The 27,878-nt window shown below is 36.7% G+C and overlaps 1 protein-coding gene across 7 annotated transcripts in view; it reads right to left on the reverse strand.

The window, feature by feature from the left end:
- KAT6B (lysine acetyltransferase 6B) overlaps positions 1–27,878 on the reverse strand; it is a 119,663-nt gene that overhangs the window by 43,437 nt on the left and 48,348 nt on the right. For 4 of the 7 annotated variants that reach the window (XM_072870450.1, XM_072870447.1, XM_072870449.1 and 1 more), the window contains exons 3-7: positions 12,997–13,105; positions 6,682–6,797; positions 6,449–6,530; positions 5,306–5,438; positions 753–1,684 (exon numbers count right to left, since the gene is read on the reverse strand). In XM_072870450.1, the coding sequence (XP_072726551.1) occupies positions 753–1,684; positions 5,306–5,438; positions 6,449–6,530; positions 6,682–6,797; positions 12,997–13,105 (1,372 nt within the window). The remainder of the gene's footprint in view (positions 1–752; positions 1,685–5,305; positions 5,439–6,448; positions 6,531–6,681; positions 6,798–12,996; positions 13,106–27,878) is intronic. The other 3 variants (XM_072870453.1, XM_072870451.1, XM_072870452.1) reach the window with 3 other exon arrangements.

The following is a 27,878-nucleotide window of genomic DNA, read 5'->3' on the forward strand; positions in this document are numbered from 1 at the left end:
TGTTTTGTAGTTTGCTGTTGCATGAGCTATTTTTGGTACTTGCTTGTCTGTCTGTAGAAGCCTTTACAGTCCAGTTCTACTAAATTAGTTTTGAACCTCATGAAATGAAGTATATTCTATCACTAGAACTATGGCACCTGATAAATTCCAGTATAGTCTATAAGGTAAAAATAAGAGGAAAAAAGCTGCCCTTAGAAGTTGGAGACCAATGCTAAGCTAAGTCTACATTCAAACATCATAAATATATTTTTTATTAAATAAAAGTAATTATAAAAAGGTAGTTCACAGCAGTACAGATCAAGTGTTGTGGAGACTGTAGCAGGATGGAATTGTTCATGAAAAAGCAATGGAGCAGAGGGAAATGAATTGAAATGCCCACCATTATAAGCACTGACAGCACACAATCATGATGACAGCACTACTGCCAGAGAAAAGGCAGTGGAAGGACAAGAAAGTAGCATGAAAAGTGGCTACTCATGCGGTACTACACAGCCATAAGCAACATTATGAAGGCATCTGGGGCTCCTAGTGTCACTACAGATGCAAAAAAAAAATAATAAAAGGTGGTGTGGTATTAGTCAGAAAAAAACATTTTGGAGATTTAGTCAGCATTAGATAAAAAGTCAAAGTTTTGTTGCTTTTGTATGAAAGTGAAGTAAGAACAAGAGAAATAGCTAAGACCTATGTGACAATATAAGAATTTTGGTTTTGGACGGGACGCAGGTTTGGTTGGCGCTTTGACCTTTGCTTACCATCATCCTGATCAGGTTTAATCCTTCCGTCTGCCAAGCTCCCCTTCCCTGGTGAGGGGGTCCCCATCTGAGGGGTCACTTTATACTTTAATCTGCCTAGAATCCTGTGCTTTTTAAGAAAAGTTGTTCTCTTGAGGTGAGCAACTGCTTTAAAAGCATGTCCTCTAGATACACCCCATCCAGAGGTACAGGCATGAGAAATAAACCTACTCCTAACCTCTTTCTTTCCACAGAAATGGCTATTAGATTTTGATGTGGAAGATAATTCTGGTTTACGACGCAAACGCTTGGGTGGTGCATAGCTTGGGTGTCCCTTTTTTCGAGACAGTCCCTGAGTGGTATAGATATGAGAGAGTCCATCAAAGAGTCCCTTTAGCTGACTGTTATTAGGAAGGCTACTAAAGGAGGGTACGCTTGACTGACTGGAAGAACTTTGGGGAGAGTTAGAAGAAGTGGAAGTGCTGGATTTTTGCGAACTGGGGCTCTGACCAGAGATGGGGGTTGGGGGTAGAAGTGAAGAAGGTGGAGGTTTTAGCTTTTGTGTGGTACCTGTAGCCAACACAAGAGAAGTGCATGACTGTTTCTGAGAGACCTTTTTCCTTGGACGATAGTGCTTTGAAAAGTCTATTATTTCACCTCGTGATCTGCGACCATCAGGTGATGGTGTAAAGAACTTAGTAAGGCCATCAATGAGCCCTTTGGTTTTCTTGTTAACTTTAAGTGTAGAGGCAGATATGTAGGTGGAGGTGGTGGTGATTTTGGTGGTGGCACCAGGCCGAGTGGGGTCTGTAACAGGCAATCTGCTGCTTGAATCCTTCACAGATGCAGCATGACCAGATGAAGGTGTGGTACAGACTTTAGTCTTTTGACCCCTACCAGGTGACCCCCTTCCTGTGAATGCATTCACGGATCCTTCATCACTGGTTACAGACCTATGCAAAAATTTGGAAAATAAAAAAATCAGCATTAAAAATCTATAACTACCGCCAAATAGTACTACAGTTTATACAAGTTACTTATGCCACTGCACTTAAAAAATCTTTAAAGAAATTTAAAGACATATACACTTTGGAAATACATTTCACACTATGACATAACATCTAACTGCTTTTTTTTCCCTTTTTTCTTTTTTTGTTTTTGTTTCCCCCCCACCTCTTTTCTTTAAAAGATAGTCCACAGTACATATAAATAAAAGCAGCTGGGATGGCAAGATCTCCCAAGTATACAGCCTCCCCACCTACTTTTAGGCATGGCAAAAGCATGCTTCTTTGGAGAAAAAGATCAATGCACTGTGTCGAACTACAATAACCGCTCCATCACCATAGAGTTTATTGTACACACAAAGGAGATGCCTTTAACACGTTCAGTGTTAATAACATTACTGCATATCAAAACACTTAACTTCAGGCTACATTTGCTTAAGATGTAGAGAAAGTCTATTAGTCCCTTAAAGCAATACAGTCTGTTTGCAAGAAACTGCTATTTTTTCCATGCTCTCATTGGATTATGTATGTCAACACTAGTAGTAAAAATTACCACCAAAGACCTAAAAGCAAAATGAGGTAGTTTATGAAGAGCATTACAACAAAACCAAAGAAATAGACTCTGTTTTCTTTAAAGATTGTAACAATAGCAAAAACAAAAATAGGAAAGGAAAGAGCAAAACTATAAGACCAACTGGTGTTTGTAGAAAAGCTGTAAACCAATCAGGCCTAACACGGAAGGTGTTCAGAATGAAGAGCGGTGAATGTCATTTAAATGCTAGGAAGAAAAAGGGCATGCTGAAAGCCAACATTTGTGACAGCTGAAGTACAGGTTTAGCTGGTCGCTAATGACTGAAAAGACGAACAACACTGAAGAATACGCTGAAGAGTAGTATATTGTAAGCATATAGAAACAGAATGTTTAAAAGTATTTGCAGTAAAAGAAATAGGTAACAGGAGGCGTGATCAAATTGCAAATCCAAACAAAGCTACATTGTTGCATCAAATGCTACCATTCCCTTTTCCATCCTGCTCTTTGAAGTTAGCTTATTTACTTTGCAGCGGAAAGTTTTCTTCCACAGATTTTGCCTTCTTAATTGAGATGCTGAAGTAATTAATTCCAACAGGTTACTTCTAATTAGAGATTGAACAGCCTGGGGCTACCATCTGGTTTACTGAACACCAAGGGCCCACCAGTTTAAGAACTAGCCGCTTTTCCACTCACACATCCTTAAATTTGGTTAGCTCCTAAGAGGTAACAAAACCAAAAACTTCTAAGTCTTTTGAATCCTTTGGTGCCATAAGCTTGTCCATCACAAGACCTATTCTCATTACCAGATGTAGTAATCACCATCAGTGCCGCAGGCCAACACACACCTGGTTTTAGTTAATCCTACACAGTAATTTGCCTGTAAAGGGCTTCCTACAGATGGTCAACAGGCAAAAAATTATTCCAGTACTACTGGACAGATTTTCTTTGTACTACACAAAAAGAACTAAGTTTCATTAGCTAACCTTCCTGTATTTCATGTGACCACACACTTTTATGTATGACACTGTTGTCTTCTGTACCCCACAATCCCTTTTAAATAGGATTCCATGAAGAAAAGTCTCTTCTCTTACCCCATCTCCTAACCACTATTTTTCCAAAACAATACTACTTTGTTTTAAATATATATTAAACATTGAAGTAATAGAAATGTGCCCACGGCACTGCAAATATTTATTATACAAAGAACCCCCCCAAGTACTACTCTAACATGCTCATGTGGTTCACGTGCTACAAAGAAAAGAAAATCTTTATTAAAATATTCATAACCATCATCCAATGCTAAGACAACTTCTGCATCCTTTAGCATGACATTTATTTTAAAAATTGTAGCTCAGAATCCCATTAGCAAAATGTAACAGTAAAACCCTCACCACCTTTTCAACCTTCCTTTTACGTGTATAAGGAAGGAGGAAAAGCTGAACTACTGTGTCAGACAGACATCACTGCTAAATCCACTGTGGGAACCCAAATCAGGGACATGTTTTTAGAGAAGTAAGATGGCAGTACTGTATTAGAGTTTTCAAAGGGGTAAAACCAGAGGTGTAGCTAGAGATATATTGAATATTTTCATTATGCACACACAACAATATATAGGAATTTCAGTTAAAACACTGAAAGTTGTATGACTATTTCAATGACCTTCAAATTCCTAAGTTATTTAGTCAGGAGAAGAACAGAGAAGTAAAAGAATGTTTCACCCACTCTTCCTTTAACAGCATGCTCTCATGAGCCCCTACAACTACATCTTTTACTTCCATGTAGCACCACACTTCATCCTTGTCCTGTCTACTTTCCTAGAGCAACATACACTGAACTTTAGGACAAGGACCAAAAAGACAAGTCAAGAGATCCTGGCAGAGAGAGAGGGGAAAGAGAATATAGCAAGATGCACAGCACCAAATACATCAACTTGACTACTGTGCTGTACTCTAGTACTGAGAGTATGGGTTTTTTCCTTCTATTTTTACATGTTGGCTCCACTGGCTCCAGAAATCCTTATTTTGCAAAATGCAAAGTTTTACAGCAGCTACCATGCAACTCTGAAGAATACCAGACAGGTGTGTAGACTATAGAGAAAAATGGTTGGGTAACAGCCACATGACAGAATGAGTAGTAGATAGAGCCGGAAAGCTTTTCAGCTGCTGAGTTGACATGGCCAAACAGACAGTTAAATAGGAGGAGAAGAAAGGTGTATGTGGATAGGAACATGTGATGGAGGGCAACATGCCACTGGAGTTAACACAGAATCTGTTCCTGTTTCACACTCAGTGTAATGTCAACTCAGCATTTGAACGCTACTTAAACAATCCTCCAACCAAGCCCTAAGATATCCAACTACAGTGTTCCCTGGAAAGATGCCAAAAGAATTACAGCACTCTCGTCTTAAAACACATTCCTGAGAAGCAAGAGAAACTGCAACCTCTTTCCCTAGTAACCAGTGGCAGCTTAACAACAGAATTCAGGTAATAATTTTTTCCACAGTACTGCTGAAACCAGAACTTCTGTAGTTTGCTGTTTTAAAGTAGTTTGCATAGTTTGCTTTTTGGAATGGGTTTTGTGAGCTGATACTAACTAATGAAGTCATTTTTATACAACTTTTGAACAGGTCTTTGAGCAGAACAGTCTCCTGAAGTTGGATATAAGTAACTCACCATTATCCACTTCATATGGATTCTGTATGTACTTCAATTATTCCAAGTTACATTTAAAGAGATAGCTGTGGCACATTATCATACATACTTTTATTTGCATCTGCTATAGGTACAAATTTTGTTAAAAAATTATGGGATCTAGAAAAGTAAGTTACAGGAAGTTTTTTCACCACCTTCTGACATGACACAAAAAGCACCCACTATAATTAAGAAGTTATTGGCCATTGGGCTGAAAGGCATATACTAGAATACTTGTCACCTGCTTTCCCCAACTTGAAATAGTTAAAAACTGTAGTTGAACCTGCATCAGCTCTTATCTGACTACATTCTCAGAAACATTAAAAAAAATTCAAGAGAGAAACCTACAACATTCGTTGCTTTAGTTTATTTTTCGGTCGTCCAATAGGTTTTGCATATCGTCGCCTTATTTGGGCAGCTTTCTCATGAAGTAGCTTTCTCCCTTTCTTCTTTGGTCTACAGACCTGGCAAATCCACATCCCTACATAAAGGGAAAAAAAGCTTAATTGTACACAGTTTATTTAATCTGTACTGCAGGTGTCTACCAAGATACATGCCAAGTACACAAGGTCAACAAATTATCTTATGAAGAGGACACAGGGAAGGGGAAGTGGACAGAGAAAAAAGTGATCCACTTCTACCCATACTTTGAAATTTTTGAAAGTGAAGTGCTCATGGAAAGGGGAAAAAAAGAGGCAACAAGGATCACAGAAAAGATTGTGAGCAAATGGGTTCTTAGAATAATTTCTGTTCTAGCCTGTCCCTCCTTATACTACCTAGACCTTTCTTCAGACACAATTAAGATGGGGAAAAAAAGTTACATGTGCATTACAAAGCAATCTAGGCTAGAGTACACTAAAGAAAATACCAGATCATACCTAGGTATGTTTGTTTTAATATACAACAACTTGAATTTGGCATCCTTTTAACTTTAGATGACCATGTCTGGACACTTATTTATTACAGATAAGGCTGGGGATTTGGGGGAGAAAAAAAGAAGCCGGAAAAAGTCTTTAGTATAACTTTAAGATTAAATAGGGAAAGCCATAAATATGCGAGAGCAGAAGTAAGATGTGCTCTATATCGGAAATCTAGAGATTAGAGAACCTGAAGACAGGTGTTTTGTCTGTTTTTTAAATTACTCTTACAAAAGGCATGAAGAAGCAGGCTCTTTCACCTGTTCTAAGGATTTCTTTGTCAGTGTATGTACTCCAAACATTTTAACAGCTTTCATAAAACTTCACCTTCAATAAACTGGCCAACAACTCAATACACAGTAAATTCATCTGGTCAACTGACCACAGACCTTTACTATTTTCCTGAGGAAAAAAAATCTCAAGTAAAGAAAAATAAAGTATTGGCTTTGACATGATTTAAATCATACTGTTTACAAATGCAAAAATAATTAGCATGCTCAAGAGCTTTTGGTCACTTAATAGGAGAAAAGACTGTGAGTGAAAGCATTTTCATTGAAAGGATTTTTATTATCACCTTTTGGCATTCGGGAAAGCGGTGGGTCACAGCACTCCATGTGGAACCCTCTATCACAGGAGTCGCAAAAAAGCATGTTATCCTGGGGGGGGGGGGGGAGGAAAAGGAAAAAAAAAAAAGACTTAATACAGCATTACTTGAAGTTGTACATCAGTGATCTGTATTTGCACATTCTAAGTATAGAGCTACAGTAAACAAAGAAAAGTCAGATAACACTCAACAGTCTAACTTACTGCATTTTTGCCTTGGATCCTACATGCACTGCATGTCTTGCATTCAATACACTGCCATCTTAAGGCCTTCACATTTGTTGTTAACTCAGGACAGAATTTCAAACATGATGGATGTCCTAAAAAAACCAAAATATTTAAAGCTTGATATTTAAGATTGGTAAGATTGATTCTTAAATTAAACAGGATGTAGCCAGCACCACCAGAACCCTGCTAGCATCAGCTGTTTTCAGAACTTTGCAACACATTATTAACTCACCTACTTCATACAAAGATACAGAATAACTGCCAAACTCATTTATGAAGAGAGGTAGAAAGTTGACTTTTACTGTAACTGTCACCTGTGAATGGTCTACACAAGCACCTGAAATTGAATTTTTATTTTCACTAGGTTATTTCCATTGCATATTAAACTGCCATTGGTTCTGAAAAAAGTATTTTTATAAACTTGACTACAGTCCCCTTTCATAGCAGTGCAACATAAACAGAAGAAATCTTTAGATAAAACCGTATTAGTTACTTTTCCAAATATAGTAAGTACCAGAGAAACTTAATAGTCAAACTATACGCATTTTTCATTCCAACTTATTACTTAATTATATACAGAGAACAATTTCAGAGCAGTAAGAAGGGAAAAAAAAAAAAAAAGAAGCAGGCAACTGGCACTAGAAAAGCTTACTGCAAGGGAAGATTTAAAACTGGGGGGGGGAGGGTGTAGCTGAACTACCACCTCCCATGAAACTGTATTTTATTCCCTGGCAGGATCATCCTCTCTTCATGGTAGCCTAGAAGGCCTACATGGCTTTTCCAATTAATACAGGATATCAGACAACTGAACACATACAACACCTTAGGCAATACTGGCAATGATTTTTCATGTCTTCAACAACATCCATAGAGTGTAATCCAGAAAAGATAAAAGCACAGCTAAATAGGAAGGGATAAGCCTTCCCAGGAAAACACTTTTTGCCAGTATTATATTCAAAGATTATCAAGAACATCAACCCACAAGTTGTCAGAGAGGTAAGAATCCCTGATGCCATGCTGCACTTAGAGATGGCTGCAGTGATGTGATGCGTATGAAGGATGCTTTCTTCTCACTGTCAGAGTTGGGATACGTGCTTTCTTCCAGGTAATGGTCTAGTCATGGTGATTCAGACTTTCTCCATCCGCTGTTTCTCAGTCCAAGATGGAGCCAAACCACCACAAACAAGAATACAGGCTAATCCATGAGCATTTGCTATTTTTGTCTTCTAACAGACTGAGGCATGAATGACAAAGATGACTGATGGAATGCAAAAGCCACTTTAGTAAGTGCAAATTGCAGGTTTTAGTTCCTTTTATTGTATGTACCCAAGGCTTAATCCACTTTTTGTTAAACTTTAAAAGACAACTTAATTGCGTAAATATAGCATATTCTCAAAGTAAAATGCAGGAATATAATCTATTAGTAAAGAACAATCAATAATAAATTCAAAGAGTCGTTTCAAAAACAAAGATATTGAAAAAGCATTGCCATTTGATTCTTAGCATACAGTTTAAGATACATTAACAAATTTTTGTGGTCAAAACCAAGTATGCACTTAAAGTGACTATTTTTCTTGAAAGTGACAAATATACTCTATAACTGCATAGTTGAGTTCGATGCTACGCTCTTCCCTTCAATAAAGCTTAACAAGTGCTTCATTTAAAAAAAAATCTGCTAAGAAATAAGAAAGCTCCCTAGAGTGTATGATATTAATAATCAATATCACAGAAAAACTTATTTCATCAACCGTGACTTAACAACTATATTAACCCATTAAAGTGTAATTATAAACCAATTACCTCCATATAAGTACATTTAATTCCAGTTATCTACCTTCCACAGAAGTGATTTAGTTCAAGGTGCAAGTAAGTTGTGATTTAAATTGTTGATTTTAACTTTTTGCCTTCAGTAAATAACTGAGAAGTATAAACATAAGAAACATCCATTCTCACTGGCTGGTAAATATGCACAGATTAGGTGTAACACAGTTACTTTATTTCTCTGTTATCTACCAACATAACATTTCTCATTCAGGCAATTACCCAGCTTAATACATTTGTTAATATCCTTAAGTGTTAGATTTTACTATCAGACAAAAATTCAAGAAAAAAATCCATTGGTATTAAATATGAAGATTCTGCCTGCAACTCCAAGTCCTTGAGCCACACATAACTAGAGGCTGGAAGAGTGCAAATAGGAATCATCACTATGCATTTGCCATGTTCTTTTACTGTCTTTCCTAGGTATGCACTAGCAGAGACAGCACAGAAATTTTCAGATTTCAAAATACCATACGGTATGTTCTACAATAGCTGATAATATTTACACTCTTCATTTTGGACACAAACTGACATAGTGCAAATATAACAACAACAAGTAGAGGGTAATGAATACCAGACATGAAGTGGTAAACAACACAAGTTTCACTTTTAAAAGGGACTCTGTTTTCACAGTTTAACAAATTTCTGTAGTCAGTTAAATGGAGTCACTGTGACCTTCAGTGATTTTACAGCTAGTTTATTTAAACTTGAAAGAGTTGAAGAGGGAAAACATTTTTCTGGCTCCAAAATTAGCAGTATTTCAGCTCTAACTGATCTAAACTGAAATCAAGAACATACTATCTTCTCCATATCCAGAAGCTGATACATCTGCCAAGATGTTTTCAACACTTGATCAATCTCCAGTTTGAAGTGTTTCAGATGGTAATTTCTCCTGGTTCAATCAATTGACTTCCTTTTAAGCCTCAGCAGCATCAATATTTTAATGTAGCACACAAGTTTAACAGATTACTGGAAATTTAGACCTTTGAAAGCTGGCAATTTCCACCAGGGATACATATAGGCTTAAAGTAAAGCTATTAAAAATTAAACACTTTAAAATTCATTCTTATCCATCCCAGTTAGAAAAGGTTAAGATTTGTGATACATTGATGTGTCAGAAATAGGTGAGATCAAGAAGTTAAAACAGAATGTCTCACTCCTTTGTGACTGAAGGTAACTCCTTTAACCTGCCCACTTTTGTTTCCCTGTTGCAAATTGTTTATTCTTCAAAGGATTTGACAAAACAAATAGTCCTTTAAAAGAACAATCATTGTATCAGGGACAACAATTATGTACAGTGCTAAATTAGATATGCTAATATCTCCAGTTATTTTTAACTTTGATACAAATGTTGGGAACTAGTGTATAATATAATTCACAAAAAAACCCTTGTGTTTGATAACCTTTTAGGTAGAAAGCATTATTATTTAGGGTGACTTTAGCTATGAGCAGAGAGGATCAGTGCACCTCTCAGGCATGTAGTAGGTTTTTCTACCTGCAGGCTTCTTAGCAGTTCATTTTATCCAACTAGCCAACATCCTCCCACAGACAGCAATAATTACAACAATTCTCATATTCCCTTATTCTTACAGCATACCCTAAATCACCTTTATAAAAAAGAAATCTCTGCACAGTCCTTTCCAAACTTTTTCTGTCCCTATTTCTCTTGACCTGACGCTGATGTCTTTGTTGTTCCGCTCTCCAGCCTACCCTACCCACCTTTGATCAGTAACCCTCTTGCCTTCTCAGCCTAACATACTATTTATTTGAAAGAACAATACCCACAGGTATTCTACTTTTAGCCATCTTTTTTCCCTTTTTAAAAATATTTATTACAGTTCCCCAGTAACTCAACTATTTTTTCCCTCCTCCTTCTAAAACTTCAGCTCCCTTTTAAAATCTGTTCTCAAGAGTTTGATTCCAGTTCTCAAGTCTATCAATTTTTCAAAATCGGGGGGGGGGGGGGGGAAGCAACAACATTTGCTTTCATAATAGCATTTATTTTATCACATCTGACATCCCTCATCTTACTCCTTTAGAAAATACCCTGTGCAAAAGTGACATAGCAGTGCATTTCATTTCCACTGCCCAAACACATTATCCTCCCAAATATCACAAAATAAGAGTAATATCAATGAAATGTGCAGATATCCAGATAGTTTCTGCTTTCAGAACACAGAAGCATTACCTGAAGAGACACAAGCAACTGACACAAAAACATAAAGGAAAGCAGACATGCCAGTAGTGGGCACTGCAATTTAATCTCTGATCAACTGAACAATTTGCTTGCTGTGAGCAACATGCAATTTCTTTTATGTTTGTTAGACAGCAAGACCAGCTTTGAGATACACTGCAATGTGCAAAATTACAAATCCAATTACAATAAACCTCCACTTGAGTGAAGTTTTGTTATTTATAAATTGCACTGAGATCGGTTTTTATTTTAGTTAGGCATCAGTAGCTAAAGTTTAACCACCCAGCAATCTGATTGGCAGTCTCAACATTTCATTCTTTATATCTAATACATCTGAGGAACTAATTACAGATAATTTAGTCTTAATGAGGCAGAGATAATGTATCAGTGTTAATTCAAATGGAAGCTGATCCATGAAAGTCAGGACTTTCAGCTCTAAAGCATCTTAGACCTACCAGGGGATTATTACACAACAGAAGAGTAGCTGATATCTAAGCTCACCTGATTAATGTAAACTCTGTGTACCACAGTCTAACCAAGCACAAATCCTATTAAATTTCCAAATATCAGAATACAGATTTGAAAATACAGGAAACCTGTAAACCATTAAAGGAAGGCAGTTTAAAATCTATGGGGTTTGGTTTTGCATACTGGGGTGAAAAAGCCACTTCCTTACTTCACTGTTTAATCATTTGCTTAAATATACTAAAAAATACACTGGCTAAAATACAAAGAATCTGTCCAGGGTGACAGATTCAGAAGCACACAATCAAAAGCATATCCTGATTAACTGAAAACACATTTTTGATCCACACTTTTGTTTTTATTCAAGTACTGACGGAGCTATCACAGTACCCAAGACAGACTATCTTCAACACACCTACAAAATGATGATACACGTGGACTCTGAATTAAAAGACACCAAAAACAATACTTTCACTTCCAGCCTTCTCAAAAGCAGTGCTGGCTTCTGCAGACCATACCGCTTCTCTACTCATTTCCCTCCTGAGCACTTCCCTCTTTTTCATTCTGGCATAGAAGTTGGTACGGCTCTGCAGTGAACTGGACTGGGGAACCTATCAAACTTGTCTTTCAGCTACATTTGTTCCTCAATCCAGTTTATATGCAACCAGGTGCCAGCACAAAGGGGTAGCACCAAGCAGTTGGATGTTGCAGCCTGTGACTTTAAGCAGCATTGCTATTTTGTCTTTGAGCTGGGATGGGATGGTCTACATTGCAAAGCTTTACCAAAAGTACTTCCCAATGCAGCTGTAAGCTTATGCAAGAAGCAGGTTTTTTTACTGGCACAGCTAAACAAAAGCAGTCCACTCAACTAAAACTCTAATGGCCAAATAACTCCTCTTCCAGCATAAAGCTATTTTCCACAGGGGATGTTTCCTGCTAAACTGAATAGCGGATTTTCACATCCAGAACGCTACAGTTGCACCAGAAAAAGCTTTACAGCAGACAGTCGCTAAAGACATTTGCCCAAGTTTCTTAGCTAAATCCCTCTCTGAATCAGGAATAAGCTAGGCCAAGAACACGTTTGATATCATTCATGCACAAGCACTGTGCAAAGCAACAGCGTGCTACAGTATTTCACTTTCAGAACTAACCTAGTTGCTCACTTTAAGGGAAGTACCTGCATTCAGAACAGCCACATGGAGTCTGCAAGAGCTACTGCAACACACAGCAGCAAGGTACATGTAGTCAGTAGAGTCACCATCTTGTGCCTGACAAGTAACAGGTGCCTAACAGCTTTAGTATGTTATTTGAAATATTATTCAAATTCCTACTTGAGTAAAAAAAGAATTTGATAAAAAAATGAATTGGATACACAAGATATGCAACACCAAAGACTGCTACACAGTCTTTATTATGATGATTATTCCTCAGCTTCTGAAATGTTGCAAATCTGTGCAAGCAAAATTCTTGATCATTTTTTGATGTCACAATGCAAAACTGAGTTTTCAGATCAAACATAGATCCCCAACAATAACATAATTCCTGTATTTTACAAGTGTGGTTTCCCTATTAATTTACTCAGCAGATCTATACTTTTGGCATAAAGATTAATTCACACCTCTCATTTGTAGTTATCCAGATGACAAAGTTTTAGTAAAAAAAGTCTCTTCCACCCCCTGCTTTGTTTCAGTTCTCAATCTATGTCCAAATAGAGTATGACATTCAGAAGTTTAATCTTAAAAAAAACCAAACAACTTTAAAACACACTTAAACATAAACATTTCTAGTATTTGTAAATTCAGACAACTTACCACTGCTGCCACAGTCTGCACAAGACAACAGCTCTTCTGGTTTTTTTTCACGATTTGATTCTTTCGTTCCCAAACAAAAGCTACATATCGGGATGGGATCAGCTCGTGGCTAGATTTAAAAACAAATACACAGAGTTAGCTAGCAAAAAAAAGCCTCAGTGGTCTTTTCTTTCATTTTTCCCTGTCATTCTGTTGTACCACAGTTTGGAATAACAAAGTTTATTATCTTAACATATTTCATAAATGTTAAGTTGTCCCATAATAAGCAACCTTGTGTACTAATCCCTGTAAACCTCTGCAATACAAGACTAGTGTTAACAAAAATGAGGAAAAATTAGACCTTAGGACTCTATTCTTGAACACACAATTTCAACTCCAGAACACAACCACTTGTTCTGCAAATGTAATAGTGCTCAAAGATTAAGATGCAAACTGGTCTTTATTACAGATGACTATAGTTCCTTTTCACAAGAAAAACAGGAACTTTTACAAAAACTCTCAAATTTAAGACATACTTTATTACTTTTCCATCCAATACAACTCACACCTCCCTCTGAAAGTACCATTTTAGGGTAAAAACACCAGATTCAACAGGTCAACATTTATCCATTCCAGTCTGATGAGTCCCATCAGCTATGATACACAATTGGATAAAAAAACCATACAAATCTTTCAACGTCTGGAAGCAATACACAGAACTTTTCAGGGAAAGACTTAAGAATTGATACAAATTTACTTCCTGATCTTCCTAATTTGCTATGTGACAAACTATCAGAGATTAAATACCCTAAAACAGTTTCTACAGTAAGTTTTAGAGCTTTAATGAAACTACTTACCTGCACCATCTAAAATATTCATGTACTAATGCCTACATAGGAGTATCTGTAAACAGATTTGTAAAAAATAAAAAGATATGCAACTATTTCTCAAGTGGGATACTCAAATAAGTACCTTCCCAGACTGGCTTCTAGCAGCTAGCATCACAACAACTCAAAAATTAAAATAGTTTATTTCACAAATTCATAGTTTCCAGATTTAGCTAAGCAATGCTGTTCGTTTTATACATCAAAGTAATTATTTGTTGTTTTCACCTTCAATTTTTATATTTCCACTCTATGCCACAATACTTCAAAAGCTGACAGACTATCTTAATTTTACCTGCAAATCTGTATTCCATTCCAGTTCTGGGAAGTGGGGAATGCTTGTTTTTAAGGGTATTCTTGAGAAGGCATCAGTTCCATGTAGATATGCCCTTATACCTCAACACAACATAATACAGAAATACTGAAACTACGTTTATATTATTGAGCTTTAGGATTATCTTAAATCAAATAGCAGATTCCAAAGAATACTGACACTAGCAAGGTAAAGTTGTCCTACCCAGCCAAGAGGAGCACACATATTCTTACCCTAGCCTACAACCACTTCCATATAAATATACCCTGAGGCATAGTACTTTTTCTGAAAGCTTAGTCCTCAGAAGGTCTGCTCACTCTTCATCTCTTCACAATCCAATTATCGGAATATTGACATACTTGTATACCCCAAAGAATATACATAAAAGATGACCAGAGCCAAAGACTATTCATAAGTATGGAGGTGTCTGTTCTCTTCCATAAGCTACAAAAGGGAACTGCAATATTACCTTCTTATAACTAACAGGAGCAAACATCGTCTGCAGTCCTTAGTCTTACTATGACCTCCATTATGGATTACATGGATAGCTGAAATATTAAATTGCTACCTGGACAAAAATAATGGTTGAAAGTTATAAAACTAGCAGGTTTCCAATTTAGTCATGCTTCAAAAAAATTTTTAAAAAAATTATTTATATTCTTTGCCAGTTTTGGCAGGATGGCATTGAATGAGGTCAGTAATTCTATAGGTGGGAAAGGATATACCAACTACCTGTAGAATTTTTCACTTGCAATTAAAAACAACACATATACAAATAAAAGAAAATGAGTTAGTTACTATTCTTGCCAGTAAGATATCGTAATTCAACACATCTGTCCCATCATTATAAACAGACAGGTATTTGGAGCAAAATGATATTAATAATATATAAAATACAAAAGAACAAATGTACAAAAAATACATAAACTACACCAATAATCATCAGCAGAAAAATGGTCCAGAGCTATCCAAACACAACTGTTGCAGCATCTTGTGGACATTCCTTAACTGCTACTTAAAGTTTAATATAGATAATTTTAGAAGGAAGACTATTCTTTTAGTGGAATCCAGTAAAAATCTCCTCTTGGCAACCATATGATTCTCCTTCCCTTTGATATAACAGTGCTTTAGCCATTTCAGAAAGGCTCGCTCTGATAAATAATTTATAGAACATCACATATTCAAATCCAGGTCCACCATCTCATTTATCTTTCCAAGATTTTTTTTCTTGCTCTAGGAAGAGACATGGCCATTAGCCAACATTAATTTACCTCCCTATTTCAACACACCCCCCCTTTTTTTTTTTTTGTTTTTAACTGAAGGTAAAATAAAGGACAAAGGTTGTTGGCAGTTCAGGGCTACAAAGACTGATGTTCCCATACCAAACCTAATAATAGAGAGCTTGCAAATCCTATCACTTCACACACAAGTTTAAGAAACTTACAGGCTCCCGTACATATTTTGAAGCCATTTACATTAATAACTGTATTACTGGGTCTGATCTCTGAGCTGCTGAAAGTTAAGAATACACACATTATTGTCAGCACAGTAAACAAAACAGTTTCAGATTGCTTTAGCTTGCGCAGTCAAAGCAAAACTGTATTCATACTGGTAGTGTTATTTCTGGCTCACAACTGTCTCAATTAGGATAAACTAAGTGGGGTCTGGGTTGGGTTGTTTGGGGTTTTTTTGTTTCTTTTAGTTTGTTTTTTTGACTGGGTCAGAACATAATCCAAACAGAAATGCATCTCCTACCTGTATCTCTTTTCTTAATCACTAGTTTCTCTTCTGAAATATAGCAATCGAGTATCATTATCTTGTGAAAAACAATGATTAGTCACGAGGAAGGTTAATTCCATTTAATCTCTTACAAGAACCAGTATGGCCAGTTCTTCAACACCACAATATTTTATACCAGAGGAACCAGTAGTATTTTTCTTGTTACTCAATCTCAGTTTAAGAGGAAAATTTCATCTAATATTTAAGAACCACATTAATAATTGTGTTACAAAAACTTTAAGAGTATGGTGTCTGCTCTGTCATTCAAGATAGGTCTGAATAATGCTTATCCAGTAACGTACTATTATTTCTTCAACAGAGCTAATAAGCTGAGAATAATTTTTCATTCCTTTAATTTTGGGAACAAGGTAAATCACAACTTTCAAAAGGGTTTCGTTTTCTAGGTCACTAGAAATTGTATATCCAAATTTAAAAGGCTGCCCCGTTCAAATAACTGTATTTCCAATTGCAGTAGGGGCAAATTTGCAGGAAATTCATACCTTATGCCAAAATACAGTTGTGTTCAGAGACTGAAGCTTCACAAAAAGCAGTCAGGCAATAGGATTCCCTCCTCCCCCCCCCCCGCCTTTTTTTAAATGTATTATATACCATAGAGTAATAACAGACCATCAACTCAGCACCTGTAAACAGGTTGGGTTTTTTATTTCCCAATTATAAACTGAACAATACTTATTTAAGCATCATACATCCAACTGTCATAGTCATTCAGTCCTTTAAAACATCATACATCCAACCACCGCAGTCCATCAATCCTCTAAATGGAGTTAAAACCATAAAAATCACGATACTTTTACCATCATCAGTAATTTTTGGCTCAGAAACCCTTGTGATGCACACACTGTGATCATCTGCCCAAGTTTACACTCTTAGTTTCCTACAATAATCTGGAAATAAATGATTATGTTTTAAAATACAGTATATAAATTTCTCAAATATAGACAAGCTTTAAACAGATTGTATTACTTTACACTGACAAATGAATTACTAGAGTTTGGTAGGAGAGACCTATTTAATCCTGCTACACATATAGTACAAGTGTTAAACCAGGCATTATTCTTAACATTCACAATAGGAAGTCTCAAATGTAACCTCCCCTTCCCTTCAGGCAAAAATGCAGAGGCAAAATTATTCCTATAAACAACCACCAACTGCAGCTGATCAGACCACTGTCATAAGAGCTGTGTGAACCAGAAAAGCTATGCAGGTACATTTTCAAGACACTGGCTTACTAAAAAGAGTATCACAGACTATTTAGCAGGCCCCAGTAAGCGTCTCTGCTTTAGGAATTACACAAACCCTTGCTCTGATCTCATAAATGCACCACCTTCCTAAAAAGGGCACTAAAAAGATGAAGGAAGAAGTAAGGTCTGAAGCTCAGCTACTCCTAACAAAAATTTGGTATACCATATACACTGTGATTTTTTTTTGTCCTACATAAGACCCCACAAAGAAACCAAAACTATCAGAACAAGTATTATATTCAAGTGCCTGCCATTAAGTATCTAGAGAGAAAGATCAAAGACCATCAGATGGTCAAGTTTGAAAGCAACTGCCTTTCATCAGGAGGGCAATGCAAGCCCATTAATGATTTCACCTCAGTGTGCCTACATATCCTCAACCTGAGTGATGGGAGAAGGAAGATTTCTGAGCTGTTACCCTACCATGCGAAGCAGGAATGTGTGAACAGCAGAACAAATCGTGATGGGGGGGGGGGACGGGACGGGACGGACTGCAATGTTGGTGCAGCAGCTGAGGTGGAGAAGGATAGAATCACAGCTCATCCTCTTGCACATGTTTGATACAGGGTAGAAGAAGGTAGAAAGAGCAACCACCCACATAAAGGAAAAGAGAAAATGCATGAGTGACATCATTCACCACAAAGAATCTAAAATATCATGCCACTTTAACATCTGGCAGAGCAGAAAGAACAGGGAATTAAAGAGCAGAGATTAGTGTTTCCAGATTTGGGTTACTGCATTAATTAGAAAAAAAACCATGGGCTACCCAAGGAATACCGTGAGGTTTTCACAGGCCTAAGAAGGATGCTAGCTCCATGTCCACAGACTGACAAGGACTCAATTACAGCGCCGAAGTTGTCAGTGGAGCATTGGATGCTACAGCAACCTTACCTTAAAGAGTTCAGGTTCCTCCCACACACCTCAATCTTCATTTTAGATTAAGCACACCCCCAAAATGCAATTTCATAACATTTATAGTTTTAAACCCATTTTAGACAATAATTGTTTGTGATTATCCTAACACTTAAGACCATTTTCACTAAAAATTGTATGAATGTGTGTACACAAAATTTTGATTATAGCTTCATCATTTCAGTCACTTCAGAAAACAACAAGAAAAACCATGCTTAGTAAGTTTATACTACAGATGAAGACTAAAAATAACAAAAAAATACTGGGTTTGGTGACTTCAGGAAGTGTTTTGTAATTGATTAAAAAAAAGAAACATGAGTTTCAGCTATTCAGCATCGTTTACAAGTTCTGAAACATTAAGGACCCACTATCCTTACTGTTTTCTCACAGTCTTCACATACACTGCAAACCCTGAGATTGGTCCACACAAAAATCATACTAATTTAAAAATAACAACATAGTGTTAGCATTCAGTTAAACTAGTGCAGTTTCCATATTTAAGCAAAGACTTAGAAGTAATTCATGCAACCAGTAAATGATTTTATTTATTTTAATGAATCACAGCTATCTATTCTGAGAAACTAACAGGCTTTGCCACTGCATAAAATGAATCCTTGGTAAAAATTCAGCTGGACTTCTGTTACCTTATGCCAGAATTTGTCTGAAAACTCTGGCCCAAAATAACAATTTTTTCCCTACTGTAGTTTCTGTGCTTGTGGAATTTATGTGCTCATCTGACTACATTTATAATTCCCACAAAATTCTTAAAGCATTTAGCATGTTCTAACATCCTACCCCCCAAAAAGTCACATAGTTAAGTCCTGAAAAGTCTTATTTTTGAGTATGCAAAGTTACCCACAACTATAAATCTTACTGAATGCAAGGAGATTACTATTTGCATTGCTATAGCACTCTGAGGCTTTAAACACATTGTCTGAAAACTGTTAGGCATTAGCTGTGTACACACAATTATGGTTTTAAGTGCCAGTCTCATTAAAAGAAATGAAGTTCCACACACACTACCAAGAAATTTAAGTTTGAACAGTAAACCAAAAGCCTCAACTGTTCACATTTGCAACTGTTTCTTAATGCCTTTTTCAGAAACACCTCAACATCACCTGACAGCCTGCTGGAAGACACATCCTTATGCATGAAACACAAATATTAGATATCTATTATCCTATGAATAGAAACAGCATGCAAGTAATTTCCAGGGTTAACAGGACAGACAGGCAAATTTTATTGAAAACGGAAACTGCCACGACCTTCACTAGGGATCCACTGTTCTGGTCCCAGTCTTTACCCTACGTCAATTACTTAACTCTTTACAGTCTTAGGAAGGACAGAAGCAGCAAGCTTGCTTTCTCAGAATACCTACATTTTCACAAAGCACAAGGGCAGTTCCAAGAAAAGGGCACAGGCCAAGGTGCCCAATTTTTTTTATTACACCTTTAAGTCAATAAATTACATAAACGGTGTGTGTTGAGGAAGAACTATAGTCTGAAGCTTCTCTTCTTGCCCCAAAAGAGTATCTTCACTGCTAGAATACAGGTTCTGTTCTCTTTTGCTCTATAAAACTCCAATTTCCTTACTACACAGTGGCTTCCTCTGCTCACATCCCCTTCTGTACTTTCAAAGGGTATGTCTGTATGGAAATTATGATATACAACATAACTGTCAGAAGTATGTAAATTATCCAAAACTGAGAAGTTTTAAACCCATCGTGTCCTCCTGGATTCACACATCCCAAAGGTATTTAACTGCAATAGCAATACTAGATTTCAGAGTTCAAAACACATTCTTGCAGGTCCATGACCTCCGCTTTGTGTGCACACAGAGAGCAATCAGTAGATGACTGGTGAAGAAAATTGTGAGGGCACACATATTAAGTCTCTCATATAACGGTCTTGAATCGTCGCCTTGAAAAATGGAAATCTCACTTCCATCCTGCGCTCCTGATGAGGTGGGAAACTCCTGAAAGTGTGTCCAAATGGATATATTTCTACAGGTAACAGCAGGAGGGGGAGCACTCTCCCACCTCAGCCCATAAGAAAAGTACGGTTCCTTCAACAGGCTTGAGAACTCTATTCACCTGACCACATCAACTCCCTTGCAAACCTAAGCTGAAGTGACATGTGCAGAGCATACAGTAAGTTATTTCTAGCGTCTTTATTGTTCTTCAGCTATTAATTCCATGCAATATCCTTAAAACATTTTTTTTTTTAAAGCCAAGAAGTGTAAACCCAAAAAATTTGCCTCTTCCTTCCCACCCTGAAAAATATGGCCAAGCCTACAATGCAGACTTGTATGTTTAGAAATTTCTCTCCCAGAGTATTTTAACTAGCTCTTACAGGAAAATATATCATCTACCACCCTGGACACGATGCATCCCACTTGGAACACAGTTCCCCAAATCACTTTGTGTGCCTTAGTATTAACCTCATCAGTCAACAAGCATCACTACAGCTGATGGAACTGAACAGACAAAAAGCTAACCTGCATCTTCATAAACAAGCACTGTAATGAGGAAGACATGCATAAAATAGCATACACTACTAGACAGTTTTCTAAATACAGTTTCTATTTTTAAGTTACTGAAAGGAGCATTCCTGCTCCCTCTTCCAAACTGGGAAACAATACAACCTGGAACAGGGGAGCTCACAATTACTGCTTAGAAAACAGAATGCAACTTCAGGCTTCAAAAGTCTCTTTCCTTGCAACATGGAAAAGACAAAAAAAAGTCAAATTCTATTTCAAATTAGACTTTTGTTGTTTCATATAATAGTACAAGATATTAGAAACAAAAACAAAACTAATTTCAATTTATTGAAGTTGCTTCAGCTGTATTCAAGAAAACAGCTAAGATTACTGCTGTGCATAGTGAATATTGCTCAACATGCAGGGAAGAAGAAACCCTGATCAAAAAAGACACAAAAACGCCACAAACACACATGCACACACACGTACCTTTTCTAGAAAGAGTTTTATTCATTTGCCCCAGTCCTCTTAATCAGCTTCACATAAGCCAACCTGCATTCATGTTTTGTTTGCAGTTTATATATACTGAAAATGTTAAAAATTCACTTTGTTGAAAAACCACCACCCAAAGCACAGGATACATCTCCTAGAGAAGGGTGCAAAGCAGCAGCTCAAAAATACAGATAAATCTCCCAGTCCTCTGCAGGCTCAGCTTTCATTTTTAACAGAATCAATTTAAAGCCTCTACAGTTACAGAGGGAAGGCTTTCAAACCATAATCCAAGTTTAACAGACACACAAGACTATTGCAGACAGCCTAAAACCAACACTTTGGATACATGTAGGCCCTGCTAAAATTTCAGAAGTCACTGAACTCAGATACTTTACTTATTTAAATTATATCCCCACTGTGATTTTTTGTCAATTTCTGTGGTAGCACTACAGGAGAAAGAAGACTCTTCCCTCCTGAATGGGAAGGAACTTGTTATTTCATGTGTGGGTTTCCTGCTTTGGTCCTGCACCTGGGACGGAACAATTAAAAAATGTATTCACCTTTCCATAATTGTACTAGTAGTAGTGTTTTTAACATAATTTAAAAAGTCCTGTAACCAAGGCTGCTAACATCATTGGGATATGAAGACGAACATACACAAGTCCCCTCTCCTGCATTCTCCACTGTGAGATTAGAGCCCAACTACAGATCCTGCCAGTAAGGGGTACTTATGTTTACCAGCCAGGTTATAAATAGCTCAAGCTGTAAATACATCCTATATACACTGCAGTTTTCTAGTTGCATCTTCCTGTAATTTTGATGACCATCACCGCCATTGTGCAAATCTAACCTTGGGCCAAGCAGTCTTCAGACTTCTTGAAACTGTCTCTTCAGTGGTTTTGAAGTGAAAAGACCAAGGGGGAAAAAAAAGTTAGTTTAGTACTTTTCAGCTATGTTACTGATACCTGTGGCAATATATTCTCTTCAGGAATACACATTTATAAGCTGCCTCTAGCAAATAGATGAGACTGAAAAGACTATGCACCATCAGTATACTGCATGTAGCCAATGTTCTCCAATTCCACATTCAACTACTACCGGGTTTGTTCACTTCTTTCACCTTCTGCAAGGTACCCTTGGGAAATTAATTCAAAATGTATTTGTAAGTTAGATTTTATATAAAGATAACTCAGATCCATTTTCTTTACACTTAAGATGTAAAAAACTGATGTCTTCAGACTCCTCTGAAGGGGTATTTCAGTAACAGTTAAAATTGGAAGGACTCCAAAACTTTTTTCTTTTTCAACTCCAAACTTCATCCTTTCTGTTCCCTTACTTGCCTGCTACAAGACCAGCAACTGGTTCAAAATCTACATATCTTGAACTCCAGTTTCTGGCTAAAAAAATACTTTTTTTTTTTTAATTAAACTCTTCAATCTGGCACACAGAACAACCTCAAGCATACCAACAACAGGCTTGCTTTTCTTCATTCCCTCTCCAAAGTAGTCCTTTGACTCCCACAGACCAAAGTGAAATCACAACTGAAGATCCAATCAAGCAGATCATACCTAAAGTTGCATCACTCCTTACATAGCAATCATTAGTCAAAGTATGAGGTCATCTTTTGTGATACCTTTGCTTTTTATGTAGCTCAAATTCTTTTTTCCAAAGTAATAAGAGTTTTCACTCTTCACACCTCCTTCAAAACTCAATCCTTTAAATCCATCCAGATGTCTTAAGAGCATCATACATTTCTGTTACTCGCCATGCAGTCTGTCACAAAAATTATGCACTTAAGCCTTAAAACAATTAACAATCATTATCATCCTCATCATGACCTCATCTTCTATACCATCAACCACAATACCATCTATTGTGTTTGACAACACGTAGTTAAAAAAACCACACATCATCCACATCATTAGTATGTAACCCTTCCAAGAATCTCACCTTTACGCTTCTAGGTATTCATTCAGAGGCAAACTTAATCAACTAAGTATCTAGCTTTCTACAATCCTGCTCATCACTTGCTTTTTTTCCACATTTTCTTCATATATCTCAGTTTCTTCATATGCTTAGGAGATTTCCAAACTTTTTGGCATGGAATCCATTGGTTTTTTGTCACATATACATACAGTTGTTTGAATGCGACTGCATTTCCTAACTCCAAATTCTACCTGTCACTGCAATGCAACTAGGATGAAGCAGGTGACACACGTAATCACAAGCAGGTAAGCAGTGATGCAATTCACAGACCATGACCCCGTGAGTATGTCAATTTTTACATTCTTTGGGAAAAAGTTTTGCTTTTAAGCAGATTAAATAAACTCCAATATGAAAAGCACACACTTGATTGCCATATTACATTTACTCAGATGTTTGTATATATGCATATTTTTTTCATAACTTATTACCAAAGTCATCCTACATAAATGTGTATAATATGTTTGCAGTGTGGCACAGGATAATTATTAGTTGTCTTGATGCTAATTGCTCAGGGAAACTGTTTAATTGCATATCAAATTGATCATATGCATATTTTATTTAGTTTACTCTTTGGGGCAAGTTTACTGTCAGCACTATCTAGATTTGAGTAGCACTATACTAAATACAGAAGTATGGCTTTATGAGACTGGGCTAGTGTTTGAAATGCAATTTTAAATAAAACAAGTAGAGCCCTGCTCTACTTCAAGATGAAGCAGCTGAATTTCCGCACAAAGTCAAGAAATATCCTGCCTAGTTGCCTCACATACCTGAAGGGAAAAATATTAGGACCAAAGCAAAATGATTAAGACTGAAAATTCCAGAACCTGATATGGGATTACAAGAGAACTCTTTCTTTAGATTTCTTCCACTGATGTGATTATGAAATGGAAGCTTTAAATAGAGCGCGCTATGTTTTGGTTTTGTTGTTTGCTTTTGTTTTTTGTTTTTTTTAAAAAGGATTTCGTTTTAACACATGCATATAACTTGACATCCTTTCTGCTCGAACAATTATTTTAAGAGCAGATGTAATACAAATAATGTCACTGTAAACAACACAGTCACTTCTCTTACTGAGGCCCAAGTAGTAGAGAACTAACATAGCTAAACACCTATATTCCTATGGGCAACAAGTGACAGCAGCTAGGCCATTGACCTTTCTGTTGCCGAGTCACTGTTTTTTATTTGGTAGAAACACTGGCACTAAGACTACTCTACCAGGTGAGCTACAGAGCAATGCAAGTAATAAAAATATATATTTCATTTATTTATTTTAAAATAAGGTCATTCCTGGTCTCCTTTCTAAAGGGGGAGAAAGCTGGACAAATAGCTGATTAAATGCTAACAGCTTCACTTCCCCCCCCCCCCCCCCCGGAACTGAACTTTATTCTTGAGAGAAGAAAAGCAGTTTATTCAATGGCCAAGACACTGAAATCACCTGCAGGTGTTTACCTTCACAAGCCATCACTCAAGACACAATGCCACTGAAAATCTGCCAGATCTGTAAAGTACATACAGTGTATTTTATATAAGACCTAGGAGAATAGCAGTTTTTCACTTGATCAAGTGCCGAAATCCATGGCAGAGGGATAATAAAAGTGTATAGGCAAAGCAGCCCTATACCCCAAGGAGTTACCTAATAGGCTGGCATTTCAAACAAATGAAACAGATTGCTCTATTAGTCCTTGCTTCTTTATATGTATAGGTAATGTTCAATATCAACATACTGTGAAGAAATTACCGCCCCCAAATTAAAATGTAATTTTATAATTAGAAACCCAGATCACTGTAGTTCAGTTTACAAATACAGTAAAGTTATGTCCATTAGAATATAATAAAGCACTGTTAACTAGCCATGCTATGTAAACCAGAGCTCAAACAGCTCAGAACAAAACCAGTCAATATTTCACAGAAGACTAGCTTTTCTTAGAAAGTTTCCAAGTAGGCCTGTTAAATAAAATCAAATGAAAGTCTCTTGAAGGAAATGGGCTTGATATTTGCCTTCAACTATTACATTTAAGCCGGGGTGGGGGGTGGGGGCAGAGATTATTGCAGCAATTTGTATCACATGGCTTCTGGAAACAAATCTAGTCAGGCTCTCAAACCCTGGTTTTAATCTATCTTCTGCGTTATTTCACAGTCTGTAGTATCAACAAAAACTGTGAAGTCCAAGAGGCCATTCTCTGTCCTACCAATAATATTAAATTGCCATACTACTCAGGGAAAGTGTACAAGTCCTAGCATTAGAATTCATACAACAGAAAAAAAGGATAGGAGAAAGGTCATAGCAAAGTTCTTTCAGCCGGCAGCTTGCTTACTGTAATTTTGCGAGGGATTTTTAAACAGTGCTTCAAGGTGGTTACGCTCTGCCTCAAAAAAGGCAACTGTATTGCTGATAGGCTATAGAAGATGGTAAGAAACTTCTACTCCAACAAAAAGGCATAACTGAAGGAAATAATGTATTAAACATCATCCCTTAGCAAATCAATCTAACAATACTATTGGACCATGCCCAAGTTTGAAATTGAAGTCTTCTAGCATCAATGTCCCTCCAACACTGACAGGTTTATTTAATGTAACAGGAAGCTGTTCCTGTTCACCTCCATTCAGTAACAGAACTAAGTAATGAAATAACCTGTACCTATACATCATCATCCACAGTTAAGGACCACTGCCCATTAAAACAAAAGTCTTATCTGTAATAATCAGACTACTTCCACTGCAAGTTTTTGTTGTGCAGCGCAACAACAAAACCACTTTCTTTGATCTAATTCCAAATGAGTGCAGAGCATGGCTGGGACAAGACACACTGATAAACTCATGTAAGGCATACTGCAGGAATCCCCTTCATAAGAAAATTTTCCATGCAGAGACTTTTCCCTTGCCTCTTCTTCACATACAAGAGAAAATGTGATATCCCAATGGAAACAGAGAGGCAGCATGACAAGACCTACCATATATAACTCACTGAACAGTCTTTAGGACTGGATTAACCTGTAAGGCCAAGGGACAAGTAAACAAGTAGGTCAATTCTTCACTTCGTGCACTCACTGCTCAGCTGTTTGAGCACTAGCAGATAAATACAACAAAATTCTGGCCTTGATCTCTTGCAAGGAAGCCTGCAATTCTGATCCCTACAGACTCTACATATTTTAGGGTCCCTTACAGGCTAGTTTGAAAAGAGTATCTCCCTTAACCAGTCAGAAGTAGCAAGTAGACAGTGGATCCCGAGGCACAAACAAGGAGATCGGCTATACTGCTATTTCTTAACAGTCTAAATCAAAGTATTATGTACAGCTCTTGTCTTTTGGTGGCTTAACTCTCCAGTATTTATTTAAAATGCTTACAACTAAGCATCTATGCTTACAGCAGAAGAACAAATGCCATCAATTCAGTGAAAACAAAAAGTTACATGTGGTGTTAAACAGCAAAACTAATTTAAATGAGTAATTACATTTAGGATGAGCACAGTATCTCCCTAAGTTTTGCAAAATGCAAGTATTTGTGAAATATCAATTAAGTGATGCAAATCAACATTTTTTAAAAGTGTAGAAAAGGCTTTGAAAACCACTTGTCTAAAACACAGATCACTTCAATAATAGCCTATAAAGAATTATATATAACCCAGCCCAGAGAAGAAGCCTTTTCTTTCTCTCTCTCTCTCCTCTGATGCTTAAAATATAGCCTAAAAGCTTTCATTACTAACAAGAAGTCTTGATAACCAAGTCAACATGTGAAAGATTCAACATCTACACCTTGGAATTTTTGGAACATAACTTACTGGGTAGATTTATTGAAAACAAAAAAACAAAACAACAAAAAAAAACAAACCAAACAAAAAAACTCTGTAGTATAAGTTGTACAGAAAGTCCTCTCCAGACTTAAAATTCTGGTTGAGATCTTGACTCCAGTACCATCTGAGAGCTGTGCCACTGATGTCAATGCAGTTTGGATATAACATATCATTCCCCCATTTTTTAACTTCTTGCAAAATTTTATTTGAATATGCCATGTAAAGGGTGCTCAGCTTTAAGCAAACAACTATAAATTTTACGATTTGGGAAATACGACATACTTGCAGCCCAAGCTAGTTTCCTTTAAAGTTTATTTGAACCCAAATGTAAGGTTCACATTAACTGACCAATAAAAAAAGACATATATTTCACGTTCCAAATGTAATCAGGTAATGTATATTATAGTTAATACAATGCACTCTAAAGTTACTTGATCTGACCAGAGTGCCTTCTACCACTGCCAAATAAATAAAAAGTATGATCTAGTTATTCCACACACACCAAAATAGTTTCATGATAGGCTAATTAATCATGAACATTAACTTTTCAGACATTACATAATTTCACACAGACTTGCTTGTAGCTCCTGCCAAAGAAAACAACAATTTGTATGAGAAATAAATCTACACTTGAAGAGAGATGACAGTGACAAAACATGACGAGAGGAAGAAAAAGAGGGGGGAAAGGAAGGGGAAAGTATTAATATCACACAAAACCCCCTGTATAATTTTAATACTCTAAACAGCAAAGCTTAAAAGCCAAAATATGCGAATCAAGTGAACCCAGCAACTGAAAATAACCTTTCACTCTAATTTTTTTTTTCTTTTTAAAAGACAGACTATTTCTTGAAATGATGTTTGATAGAACTTCAGAAACACTAACCTAAATCACGCAACTTATTCTGTGACACTTATCTGAGATCAGGAATCTCCTTCTAGTAACAGTGGGTTTATTTCTCATTTGGAATAGATCTAATATTACACAGATCAAGCACAGATCACTCATATTT

The sequence above is a fragment of the Ciconia boyciana genome, chromosome 8, assembly GCF_034638445.1.
Source record: "Ciconia boyciana chromosome 8, ASM3463844v1, whole genome shotgun sequence".
NCBI classification, from domain to species: domain Eukaryota; kingdom Metazoa; phylum Chordata; class Aves; order Ciconiiformes; family Ciconiidae; genus Ciconia; species Ciconia boyciana.